A 14,561-nucleotide genomic window follows, 5' to 3' on the forward strand; every position below is an offset into this window, starting at 1 on the left:
TTAGGGTTAGGAGCCAAATTAAGTTCACATCTTTTGTTTATTAAAATCAATATGTTATCCTTTTAAATAATATAAGTTTAATATTTACATGCTTGTACCAATCATTCAAAATTGACATTTGGTTTTACACAAAATGACAAAAATAGTGATTTTGGGAAAGAAAATAACTTGGGCCCATCATAACATTTGATAGGAAAGGTCTCAAAGGGTAATTTACCCCCCATTTTACTTCTTGGTAAGCCACAAAATAAAGCTAAATAATACCATTTAAATTCCAAATAAATATGTTACCCACTTACCGCTGAATGGCACAATGCGTTCCACGCTGAATGCAAACAACAATTATGTACATTGAATTCAAATTTGCAAATTTTGGTTGTCCGTTCGCCCGGGACAACCAAAACATGCACCGGACAACTGAAAATAATGCTTTAGTTGTCCGGCGGACAACCAAAGATATACAGCCAAAAGCCACTTTTTCAGCATATTATTTTGCTCAAACCTGACACAACTGATGAATTGTTAAATATTTAAGAGTAATTGTTCATAAATTGACTACACTCACTCCACTTTATTGGTCACATGTAGTTGTTTCAGATTGTGGCAGCTTACAGACAACCAACAACTTTGGTGGATAACCAAAAATTACAACCTGGTTGTCCGTGGGACAACCCCTTTTATTTTCTTAATTCGGACACTGGAAATAATCAAGAGATACAATATTTTGCCATCATGATTGACACACAAAAGCTCACAAACATGGTGGAGTCAGTATGCTTTGGTTCTACCTCATTGTAATCAATGAAGAAACATCTGATCATGAAAAACAGTCTCCTCTTGTTTCATAATGTAAACAGGGGCTTGGTTGGGAGAAAAGAAAAGTAAAACTTTACACCAATAGAAATTGATCTCTGAAACCTGGGCATTTGTTTCAATGTTTACTTTATCAGAAGATGGCAGTATATGAATGTAACTTGTGGATTTGCCATGTCAGTTGTTCATTTGGGGGCAGCAAACACAGTTTTATACAATAATAACTGTATCAAAAAACAATATTTTGTTTTCATCAGTAATGATAAAATAAGACTGCATGGTAGAATATTGTCGCATAAATAGAACAGAACAAAAAGGAAAGCAAATATATGTGTACATGTATGCATTATTTCAGTTAGTAGGGATAAAGGAAATATTTTGACACATGTAAAATAATTACTGAAATCATATATTTCATTTTTACCAACATTTGAAATGTTCATCCCCAATTTCATATTAACAAAGGCGGAGTCCCTTGACCCCTCCCAACGCAGCTGGCACACATGATGGAAGACAAAATGTAGTAAACATGTTATAGTTCTGGAAATATCAACAGTTAGTTCAGGATGTAAGAGGGTTTAGTTTGCAACCCCTTTGGTAGTTAATGACACCTATTTGGTTCTCTCACACAGTCAGTGTGAGTATCACAAACAAGACACTTTCTCATGCCCACACGCCAAGGTAGTTTTAACTACTTGATGTTTAAAAATATCATGCCAAGGTAATAATAATATCACACACCATGATATAGTAAAGTCTTGCACATTCCCAAAATATAATCAGAGAAAATGTTTTGTGTCTCTTCCCTCCCAATTCTTATAGATATTTGAGCGGCAGGGCGTAAAAATCAATAACAATTTTATTTAGCAAACAATATTTCCTTCCCAGTATGCCTGTTCAATATCTCAAGCCAAGCAATTCTGAAAAATTGGCAACCATGCGTTACAGTGTTTGTAGGTTTTGGTACCATGTTTACCTAAAACAATATAGGGTTTTTTTTAGTGACATTTAGAGCCAAATCAACACAAACTGCTAGATATTTTCAACAGCCAAAACCTCAAATACCATGATGCCCACAGTCTATTTGAAGATGTGGACAGCCCAACAAAGCTTGACTAGCATTACCTGCTGTTGATTTGAACGTTTGAAAAAGTGTCACAAGACATGAACCATTTTAACATAAATTTTACTATTTGATTTTGGGCTTGTGCAAATTGATGAGAGCCCAGATTCAAACCATAGACCATCGTATGTTTCGATGGTCTATGTTCAAATCCTACGACTTGAGGGCCCTTGAAGTTTTTGGATGATTATTGCGCATGCAAATACTGGATTGTGTGGTTTGTAGCATCCCAGATCCCCCATCTTCCCTGCCATTTGGACTAAAATTGTAAAATATTTCATTTCAGCAATTGGGATTCAATCCCTAATGAGTCCTGATTTTTTTCTCACAAAATTTTCATATGTCAGTTTGCTCGAGCTCCAACCACGTCATTATAAAAAAATATCTGAAAAAATCAAAGAGCCCTTGGAGTAAAATTTGTAGTGAAATTTAAGACAGAGACAAGTTAATCAATAACAAAAATCAATGTTTGTACTTGATCAAAAAACAAACATTTTATATTGATTTTGAATTTAGCCTGATTCGAAAATATGGCACCTTTAAGCCCTATTTTTGGTCCAGGTTATTTTTACTATCGACCAGCAAACCATTAGGGATTTTTTTTTTTTTGCAATTTTGTTTGTTCAAAATAGTTCTTCAACTAATAGAGGAACTCAATAGTAATGGAAACCTTCACATCTAGTGCATTTTTCAAGTAGTTGCTGTAAATCTGTTGTTTACATACATTTTGGGCTCAAATTAGGCATTTTGTGGAACCATGTACTGGTATGTAGGCCCTACTACCAAAGGATATTTTGAAAATAAATTGAAAATAATTTTGGGCTCAAAATTATTAGGCATTTATGTGATATGTAAGGATATTTTGAAAATAAGTGATGAAATGTTTTAGGTCCAGAATCACTATTTCAGTAACTTTGTGATTACATGATGATAAGGTTAGGAATTTAGCATACATTCCATGTGCGCTAATCAAGGACTGTTTTTTTTTTTCAAGTCCAAATCATTAGGGGTGCATTCGAATACCAACGCCCAACGGTACATGGCACATATGCTGGTTGCCGGGGCTGGTTGTTGATGATTTCAATGCTCACACAGATGCATATTAAGCAATGTTTGAAAGTTTATTTGGACACTTGCTTGAAAAAGCAGCGTTAATTTAATCTTTCCTGACTTCGTTAAAGAAAACAAAATTAAAAAAGCCATTATTGAATATTTATAATAAATCAACCAAATATACTATTTTAGCAATTTCGGCCAATCTGCAGACAAATTAAACCTGAAAATGACTAAGTTCAGCTAATTAATATGCAAAATTGATGCCATACATGATATAAAGGTACGGGGTTTTTTGCACACATATGTATACAAAGTTCTTTCAATTGATAAAAAAAAACCCACAAAAAGTAATTAATTATGCAAATTAGTTAATTAAAGCTAATTATGTATTCATGATATTATTATGCAAATTAGGCATGAGTAGTTTTGGGTTTTTTTTTTCAATATTTAATGAACATGTATTCATTCATCATAATTTTTTAAGTATGAATCTGTTATGAGGTTGAATTAACTGCAGTTAATTAAAAAATAATACAAAAAAATAAAAAGTTTGACATTTTGATGGTGTCTGGAATAGAATTTTCATTTTTACTGTAAACATGGTATGTGGCACCATTACTCAAAGCCAAATCCGAAAAGTAAAAATAAAAATTCAGTCGCAATGAGACTTTAAATTAACATTTTGTTATCTGGATTAACATGGGAGGACAAGGAGTAAAAGGAACCGCCATTACACTGTACCGCGTACATACAAAAATAGCGTGGCCTTGGGCACACACAATTGCTTACAGCAATTGTGGTTTGAAAAACTACTCCCTCTGAAATATATTTGATAATGTTATGTTTCAAACAGTTTTCCTCAAGTGCTTCATTCGTTGTCGACTGAAATAATTTACATGCCAAGAGAGGTTAGTATTTCAGCTTTAAAATGGTGGTCGGTTAGACTATTTCAATAGGCCTATATTACTGATTTATGACCGATCTTCAAAAATAAAAAAAATAAAAACATGCAGTAGCTCTTAAACAAAGCAATATTTAATTTTGTCTGACTCGATGGTAGCCTCGGAAAGGCTTCACATATTATATTAAAAATTCAAACAATTGAGATAAATGGAGCATATGAGGAAATTCATTTTTCGACATGTTTTCTAAAATTGACCAACTTTGAAGCGTCGCTTTTCAATTCACTGTTATGCTTAATTGCATGCACAGTGTGGCAGAATTATTGTGCAGCCACTGTGACATCCCTAATAGTAGAGAATTGTGTGAAGAATCTGTGTAAAAACTTTGCAGAATATCAAAAATTCAACAAAAAAAACTTTTTGGAATTTCCAAAATTAGGGTTGGTATTCTTTTGTAAAGTAAAAAAACTTTTTCCAGATTTTCAAAATTAGGGTCAGGTTGGAAAAGGACAAACAAACAATCTCTGTGGCGGGATTGATATTTAATGGGCCTATAAATTAATGCATGTAAAAATAAGGAGGGAAATCAAAATGCACATAAAAAAAATTAAAAAATGCTATTTTATCATGTCTATTCACCAATTAATGGTAGACAATTTCACAATATAAAATATTCATTATTCAATTTAATTGCAATGTTAGAATTGGCCATTGATGCAGGTTTGGCACCAGTATCACCACTTTAGCGCTACTAACACCATTTGTCATGTGAAAGAATACCCCGATGCCAAATCAGCACAAAAATAGCGCCAATGGCGCCAAAAAGTCTCATTATGCCGAAACGGCGCCACTGGCGCCAAGTTGGTGCCAGTGACGCCAAAATGGATCCAGTGACGCCAAGTTGGCGCCAGTGACGCCAAAATGGATCCAGTGACGCCAAGTGACGCTAAACGGCGCTTTTGACGCCATATATGGCGCCTTTTGACGCCAAAATTGGGAAAACGGCGCCAATTGGCTTCTCCTAGTGTAGATGGCTATAGAAATTTTAATAGCTCTGGTCTTTGTTTGCTTTGGCTAAATCCTGTTCAAGTGGTGGGTTACCAGGCATTTTGTATAGGTATGTATAACCAACAATTAACAACATGAACAATGAGAGAACTTTCTTGAACCTTGTTGACATGGGGATGATTTGAAATGACCGCCAATTATGACTGTTTGATATTTAATGCCAGCAATGTGGAAAAAGAGACACATGTAGAAACAAACAAAGCTACCATTTTGTTAAAGGAACAAAGTTCAACAAACCATAACCCCGCTTCTGGATATCGTTTGAAGTCAAATAATATACCGTTTTAAAGCTCATGATGTATATTTTCTAAACACGAAATAAAACAAAATTGATCGGGGAGGAATTTACGGCTCATTCGCCGTGTACGGTCACATATGAGTGATTAGACAGGATGATGAAGAAAAATACCAGGCAACCACAAATGAATATCTGTCTGCATGTTGATGAATACCATAATGTAATACATTAAAATTTCAAGTTAAAAAACATAGCTATCTTACTCAATATTGGCCAAAAGCTAGATAGATTTCCAAAGCTTACAAAGCAACGGTGTAGCAGTAGCTATTCTTACCATACAACAAATCTATGTGGGTTTGACCACAAAAGAAACAAAAACCTCTGTGCTATTGTGTTAGTGGGTGATTGACCTTTCCATGCCAACTTCATACTGATTTTGAAGGAGATCACGATCATACACTGGTGAAGTTTGAAGAATGATGCAAACTAATGTAGTTTACAATTTTTTTCAGAAACATGTTTATGCAACTTATACCACAGAATAGAAAACCAGATAAGTCATAGTACCACAAACATACAATTCAGATTTCACAATTTCGTTTGGTCCAGTATACATAAACTCTGTCTGGAACATGTATAGGATGTTTTGCATATATATGTTGTTCAGACAAATGCCGCTATATTTTGGCTGCAGTGGTTTTTCCCTTGTTGAAAATTTGCAATTTTTGGCTACATGGACCCCAAAATGACTTTGTCATGAAGTTTAAAATAAATAGGTCTCAATACCATTTTTTTGCCTCTTTCACTCTCACACTAAGAAATCATCAAACCAATTTGTGTATATTACATATTTGCCATTTTTAGATCATCATTAAAACACTGATACAAACTTACAAATACAAAATTAAAGCTTATCGTTAAGAATTACAAAGCTCATGCAAAATTGGGAAATCACATCACACCAATAAAAACTTAAAATACCAATGACAGTCAGGTTATAATCTTGACGTTTTTGCGGGCGATTTTCCATTGCAGCCGACAAATATTTTACCATTGTGGAAGATCAGAGAAGATACCTTACACTTCCCACAATGCATTTCTTCCATTTCAATTTCTGTACTGATGTGGTATCTAGTGCAACATGGGTCAATAGTGACAAAAAGTACCTCAATGAACAGAGCACATCCAGATCTGGCAAAATATGCTTATTTCTTGATTATCAACACATGTTTAGCCAGTATATTCTCAACATGAAAATAAGGGAACCTGTACAAAGTAATGGGAGTGTCATTTGATGTAATGAGGTGATGCATCATGTTGCAAAGGATTCTGGGAAGGGTAAGATATCTACTCTGGTGGATGATGGTGCATGGTGGCAAATCAGCCTCTGCGTCTGTTGCAACAGAAGACCTCCCGACTACAACCTTACCTTCAAAGTGATAAACTTAAACTGTACAAATATCTTTGGCATAAAAATAGTAGAATTTAAGTACAATGAACCCTACTATTCTTATTCCTTTCATATATACCTTTTTATATGATATAGAAATAAAATGTTGGGAACAAACTGTACGGTCATTGAATAGCTAATTGCTTCAATTAAAAAAATACAATTTCTTGCTATAAAATACAAAATTGTCTCATCTAAATTTGGCGTGGTTATTATAACTTAATCCCATGGGCACTACTGTCTTTCTAATAGAAGGCTCCGATTGGTTAATTCCATGATATAATTATCTCAGTAACCAATCAAAATAGGGCTTTTAAATCTCTTAGATCAGAAATTTTAAGCTTAGCATACAACTCTGATTGGTGCAACACATAATAAAGGTCTCTTTATAACCAATCAAAATAGTTCTTAGAGGCTGATAATTTGACTGGTAGTGCTCATGGGGTTAATACTAATATTACTGCCCTATTACTGAGTGTTTATTTGTTATTTTAAAGGGACAATCAGTGATTTGCTAAACCAGAATACCCTAAAGTTCTGATTTTGGTATTTTGTCGATATTATAATATCATCGTCTGCAACATATACTGTCGTATCTCAAAAGGCTGCCCTGCGTGATTTTTATTATCAATGTTGTATTTCATATTGTTATTTTATATTTCAGTATGCTCCTTCTTTTATGAATGGAATGGACATGAGGATGTAATATTGTGATACTACCTCACAATTAATATAAAGTTAATTTTACAGCATATCTCATCACAAATCTACAAAAATCACAAAAGGTAGCCTTTAAAGATACGACAGTATGTGAAGCAAATGACGAAATGTACTAATAAACCATGCAGATGACAATGACAGCAATCTATTTGCCGATCGCATAGTCATCTCAAAGTGAGGTTCTATCCGCAAAGTGTGTGCTGTGTGTGCTTACGCTTGTCAAAAGCATGATTTAATTTCAGCGTACGCTTTGAAAAAGCCTTCTGGCATGTTGCTAGAAAAGCGCAATAAGAAACTAAAATGTAGAAAATGTTTTTGCTCTTTTTATGACAAAATCATTATTCAGCATCATCATTCAATTCCAAAAATGTAAAATAAAAATCCAGAATTTTCTATTCATACGGCCAATTTTCCGGAAATCCAGAAATTTCCGGAAAACATACATCCCTGCATTGCTTGTTGTTGTGGAATCACAAAGGCAAATCCTTTTGAAAGGAAATCACTGATTGCCCCCTTAAGGGATTGATGAATGAAATGATGGAGAATATTAGGATGTAACTACCATCAAATACTACGCCTATGGCCAAAAAAAAAAAAAAGGTTTGTTTCAGCTTCCTGTGCGTGTAGGTTTTAAATTTTGGATTTTAGTGCAATTCTTTTCATGTTTTTGAGGGTTTCTTTTTGTCTTGTTTTTTATCATGAAAACATTTTCGGCTGTGAAGCATACAAAAAAACACAAAGAAAAGTGTGCCAACTTAAACTGCAATAAAAAAGAAAACTTGCATCACATAGCTTTTATATTTTATAAAACCCAAAATGCACAGTACTCAGGGGTTTCTAGCCAAAGTAAGCTGAGACAAACCTTTTTTTTACCTAATCCTATGTAAATTTACTGGGCTACACACAAATTTGAGTGGTCGTAATTTGTATAATTATGTCATCAACACCAGAAATACCTACAAGGTTTTGAAATCCAGAGAGGGATGGATTCACAACTCAACCGCTGGTCAACTGGCACCCTGGCAGAACTGACGATTGGGCCTGGTTTCTATTGTTGGGAACAATAAACCAAAGTTAACCCCATGAGAACTACCTGCCAATTGGCCAAAATGAATATTGTGTCCAATTTTAAACCAATCAAGGTGGGTATTAATAAGATCATCTGCAAATGCAAGTTTTGACCATGAATAGTTTTAAAGCCTTGTCATAATTGGCAATTGAAATGAGAATTTCAAGTTATCAACCAATCAGAAATGCTGTTAGATGACCAGTAGTGCCCAGACGGTTAATTAAACCACCAATTTCTGCTAGGGAACCAACCGCTGTCGACCAACGGTTTGGGTTTAAAGCTATCCCTTATGAAATATTGATGACAAGATTTGTCAAGTTTCTGCTGTTGGTGATGACGACAAAATCAAGACCTCGCAAATATCGTCACACACTGGTTTCAAAACTTGCTTTATTGATTTGTACAGCTGCCACTTTTAAAGTACCCAATGAATGTTAAATCATAACTTTTTACCCTAAATATGATCCAGGACAGTAGCGTAACTTTGGTTTTGGGTGCCCGCGGGCATTAATAGCTGGGTGCCCCACTGATTTTTAAAAAAATGAAGCGCTTGGCGTGGGGTCCATGGGCCCGCTTCAGGGCCCCTGGTGGGGGTTTGTGTTTTTCAATACAGAAACAGCATTTTCAACGGCAAATTAATGCGTTTGGTAGATTTTGATGTTATTGCAAACGAAAATAAGACAATTTAATGATTTTTTTAATCAATGATAATACATATACATAACTAAGGGTACTGATGAAGACCCCTTCATCGCTGGATTCAGATGGGTTTTTTTGCCGTTGGAATGGAAAGGAAATCTTAGCTGGAACCAATGGGTGCCCGCGGGTTTGCACACCCTGAACCCATAGGAGTTACGCCACTGGGACACTCACAGAAATCGCCATCAAGTTTGAATACCAGAACACAACTACGGTCAAAGTGGAAATTTTCACCCTCTATTTATCTTCATGCTTTTCACGATCTCGTTCCACACAAAAACAATACTGTGTGAATATATTCCCTACTTTACCTTTTGTGAATAGGTCAATGTAAGGAACCTTAAAATCACAAATTAAAAAACAACTGCAAAAGTTTACAAGGACCAAGCATGAAAAATTATTGGCATGAAAATTTCTAATTTTACAGTAACTTTAAAAAATCTAACTTCCACTGCTAATTATTACACTGGGTTAAAAAAATAAAATTTTAGCTACAGGAAGGTCTTATGGAAAACCATGAGAAAGGAAAGCTGAAGGGTAGCACATCTTAAGGGTGTAGTACAAGAAAGGCCCACATCTGTAATAGCTGCCAGGGGTCATATTTATAGATGTGTACAATAGAGTATAGACGAATCCAACGAGTCAAGTCATGGTCAGGATTTGGTCGGCCATCTTTGGTTTCCCGCTAGCACCAACCTGGTGTTTTGAGCGCCCGATTGTGCAAATAAAAGCCGCCTAACACCTAGAGAAGATGCAAAGACGAGGAGGGTTAATAATAGAATAATATATACAATAGAGGTAATCCTGTCGCATCTATTCATACATAGTCCTTTTGTTCATCCATTTGTACATCTATGAATAGATGCGACGGGATTACCTGCGGAATTATCTCTATTGTATTATTCTTTTGACCCTCCTCGACCTTCTCTATGTGTAAGGCGGCTTTTATTTGCACAACTGTTGGAACTGTATTGTGTTGTAAACCTTTAATCATTCTTTTGTCTACCTGTGTTTTCGCGGAAGGTGTAAAACGGGTGATGGAATGCAGTTTAAAATTTCTGCCAAGGCCGAATCATTTCACATTTTGGATGCATTGTAGCCGACGGGGACCCAACTAAAGGCTGCTAGTCAGGTGTAGGAATGCGTGTATTTGGATTCGTCTATACATAAATGGTCCAAATGTCTATAGGGCAGTTATTGCAGATAGGGCATTCTTGCAACAAACCAATCAGTTTTTAAGCAATAAATATTAATTTCTTATAACATCATTAAAAAAAAACAAGAAAAAAAAATCATAACTCATCATGTTTTTCTTTTCCATAAACAGACTCATACATTTCAGAAATATCTTTTGCTGCTGTAAAGAAGTCCAGTTCTCGATATCTTGAATCATGTGTGAACCATAGCGCGAGGGCACAGCGTGTGCCTTTTATGACAGCCTTGACACCGTGGAGATTTTCAGAACCTGCTGAGAATGCGACAACTCGACCACACTTAGGACGGACTTGTGACTGTAGGTGAAAAGAAAACATGAAAAAGGATTAGACTTGAGATAGAATGACAATTTAGACTATTATTGCCATGGAGAATCATTACCCAAACCTAATTATTTCTCATATTTTTCTTTGATGTTTCATACCCTGTTTATAGAAGCTACCCTGTTTATAGAAGCTAAATAAAATATATATTTTAAAGTAGTAATTGGCTTAGTATCCTCGATTACACAAATGACAGTATTTCAAATATTTAGATTTAGGGGTATCACAAGCTGCCAATAGTTAATAATTTATTGATTGTATTCCTTGCTCCACTACAGAGAATCAAACAACTTAGCTATGCTTACACCAAAACCATGGTTTGTGAGCACTCAATATCATAATCTAATAATCAGAAAATCATAATCAGAAAATTAATGAAGCTGGCATCGCACCATCAAATTTATTACCACACCTTAAAACCTTCATTTTGACAGATTCTTGATGATGGAAAGTCACCACGTCTAATTTGGTCCTAGTGCTATCGGTGGCTGGTTAGGTACCAATGACTCTTTTTAATTTCTATCATACCCTGATGATGTAATAAATTGTATCAAGCATGACAATTTACATTTGCATAGTGTTATTGTTTTTCCTTAAAATAAAAAATGTTAAGAGTACGATAGAAAGAGCCATCGGTACCTATCAGGCACATACATGTATAGCGCTATCAGCCCAAATTCGATTTTGCACCTAACCAAATGTATAATCACCTTGTAAAATCTACTATACTTTAATTGTGTCACATTAAATAATGTAGAGGTGTATGCGGTTAATTTTTTACGCTTTGGCATAATTTTGAACGTTTTCCCTTGTTTTATAATTTGCAATTCTTTGTTTCCTTATATTAAACTATGCATATATATTCACGCTTTGCTATTTTCGCAGTAGCAGCTGGAATGCGAAACGTGTGCACTAGCGTAATTCCATGGAGTGTATTCAAGCAATCTACACAGGCGGTTTGTCAGCACGCTTACGGCGCATACACATAAAAGCACCGCCATTGCTACCACACTCAAGCCATGGAAATATAGACTCATACCTGCACCGTCTGATTAGCAAACGCAAATATGAAATCTCCGCCTTCAAAGTCGTCGTTGAGGTAGGTGATGGCACTCCAATCTCGCCATGTGAATGCTGGAACTTGCTTGTGACAAAAACCATAATGATCAAGTTGGCAGTTGTCTGCGTGGATGGGATGGCTGAAGTCTTCCCTCTCATTGGTTGAATCTGCGGATATTGAGATTGTGACAAGTATTGGAAAAAAAAGGTTAAATTTGATTGAAAGCAATGTTGGAATTAATTGAGGAAAACAAGTATATTTGCAATATATTTAGAGAATAAAGATAGGATTTTGTCTTTTGCCTATCAATATCGTGTCATAATGGATGGGCTGGCCAATATTTTTGAGTAGTGGATGCCGGCGCAGCCGGTATCCACTACGATAAAAATATTGGCCAGCCCATCCATTATGACACGATATTGGATAGGCAAAAGACAAAATCCTATCTTTTATTCTTATTCAGTTTTAATGTAATTTTTGCGAGAAAAACTGCATTTTTCAGAAAAAATAAAGTTACTTTTGTGAGGACATCCCGTTGTTTTAAATGAACGAAACCATCACGAACATCTAAGCCGTAAATCGTGTTCTTAGTTCTTGCACGTGTATTACGCGAACGCATTATCGCGCGATCATTGAGGAGCAACAAGCGTGCCGCCGTTGCGTGGCGGCGCGCGCCCTGACTAATATCACTATCAACTATTGTGATATATTATACACCAGAAAACCAATCAAATGACGTGAATTCTTTACAAGACGCACCCATTGAATAAGAATATCAGATAAGATGACCCCAGATGCTATTATAGAGGGTATGCAATACGACATCACTCATGACAGACTCATCATCATTTACATAAAAATTCTGTCCACCAGGAGGCCCCCTCCATGGGGAATTAAAATACAATAAAACATGTGATAGGTATGAATGATTGTGGAATTGATCTAGAGACCTGTCCCTCTGTCATCTGAGAACTGGCCTCCAACATGGCTGCCATTTCAATTATTATATTGTTCCGGTTGGTTTATTGCATACAGCCTATTCAGTTTGACCAACATTTACACTGCTTACCTGCAGTGCCGCCAAGAGGCATTACGGGCCCCCTTTGTACAGGCCCCCTGTGGTCTCTTTCCTTTTTGCTTTTATGTTCCCATTAAGGTATGTTTTCTTTATTTTTTACAGGCCCCCTACTAGGACCCTGAGGTAATGCACCCCCTTAACCCCCCTTGTCAAAGGTACTGCTTACCTGGTTCTGCTGTTCTACAGACAAGATGTGTGTATGAAAAATATAATCCTTTAGCTGCCAGATCAAAATACTCTTCCACAAACTGTCGGCTTCTCTCTGCTACATGCATGTATGTGAGCGGGTAAAACATGGACACCCTGCCTGCTTTAGCAGCCTGTGAACAAATGATAATATGAAGTATGTTTGGGTTGATTGGTCAAATAACATTATTTAATTCTATAATAAACTATAATAGTATTTAAGTTTGTTATACTTGTAGGCCTAAATGTATACCCAGTGCTGGAAATATTAGTAAATTGAAATGTTCAAGGGCCTTCAAGGGCCATTTGGGCCCATGGGCCCATAAGTTACTAGTATATGCTAGTTGCATGTTGTGTAATGTGTGACTGACGCACGCTTATGTGAATTCACGCAAGCGTAAGTTGGAACTTTATTCACGCATTAATAAAAAACAAATAATTTGGTACAATTACCCAATAGGGTGCAACTTGCTAGACTTGAGTCCAGTCCTCATTTACGGATTTTAGGGTTAGGGTTTAGGATTGGGGTAGGGCAGTCTTGTAATAAGATTAGTAGTACACTGCAAAATTCCTGGCGACAGAGTGACTACATCGCACTGGAACTCGGAAGTCACTACCGCCGTCACTCCAGAATAACCTACCCTATGGTGGCCGACAGAGTCACTACATGAGAGTGACTACATCGGAAACAAGGCAGTAGGGTACTATGCAGCAGTGTCATCACGTAGTGACTACAACTGCTAGCCTCCGATGTGTTACCTGCTCGATGCCGCGATCGGCGACTCATGATGTACACCACCGACTAGATTCCGACAGTGGTCCACATCTTGTAGTCACATCAAAGTGACTTCCGTAGCCAGTGCCCCATGCGCGTCTGCCTGCTCGGTGCCCAGTCGGCGAACTTCAAGGTGACTACGCTGCCGAAAGGTCGTTGACCGCACCCTGTTATGAGTTCGAACACTCTGGGGACGCGGCGTATATCTACCAAATACGCGCTGATGATGACAAATCGCGTATCATGCTTGTTTACTGCTTGTATACGCTCATGAGTGGAATGAGTTGCTTTTATAATTTTTTGATTGATGCATGCTGTACAGTGGGTCTGTGGTTCTACTGCCGTCTTTGTTTTTTGTTTTGTTTTTATCGTGCTTTTGCATTCTTTATCATTTATATTTCAACTGTGAGACTTCCGATTCATTTGTTTCATTTATTTATTGTTCTCTATTATAATATTTTAATTCTTTTCGTGCTGCCTGTTTAACAATCTCATCAACTGTGTGTGTTTTATTTGCAGTTCTTGTTCTTGGTTTATTTGTTTGTTTCATTTCAAACATTTTTATTTTGTTTATTTGTTTGCTTGTTTTCCCACAAAACTTATATCATTGCTTTGTTTACTTCAGTGGTTAGATGACATGTTTTGCTATCAAATTAGGCCTATTTTTCATATTTTGCATGATAACGTTATATAGGCCTATTGAAACTTTTTTTTTTTTTAACGATTTGTGTTTTTATTATGTTTTAAAAGAGATATTAATTTTCAGCCGAAGTTCGCAAAGTATGC

General features: G+C 36.1%; 1 protein-coding gene across 1 annotated transcript in view; it reads right to left on the reverse strand.

The window, feature by feature from the left end:
* Positions 1-9,090: 9,090 nt before the first annotated feature.
* LOC140166496 (prolyl 3-hydroxylase 1-like) overlaps positions 9,091-14,561 on the reverse strand; it is a 78,005-nt gene continuing 72,534 nt past the window's right edge. Inside the window, exons 8-10 of the mRNA XM_072189977.1 lie at positions 12,981-13,134; positions 11,716-11,903; positions 9,091-10,649 (exon numbers count right to left, since the gene is read on the reverse strand). Of these exons, the coding sequence (XP_072046078.1) occupies positions 10,431-10,649; positions 11,716-11,903; positions 12,981-13,134 (561 nt within the window). The 3' untranslated portion in view covers positions 9,091-10,430. The remainder of the gene's footprint in view (positions 10,650-11,715; positions 11,904-12,980; positions 13,135-14,561) is intronic.

The sequence above is a fragment of the Amphiura filiformis genome, chromosome 12 (assembly GCF_039555335.1).
Source record: "Amphiura filiformis chromosome 12, Afil_fr2py, whole genome shotgun sequence".
In the NCBI taxonomy this organism is placed as follows: Eukaryota; Metazoa; Echinodermata; class Ophiuroidea; order Amphilepidida; family Amphiuridae; genus Amphiura; species Amphiura filiformis.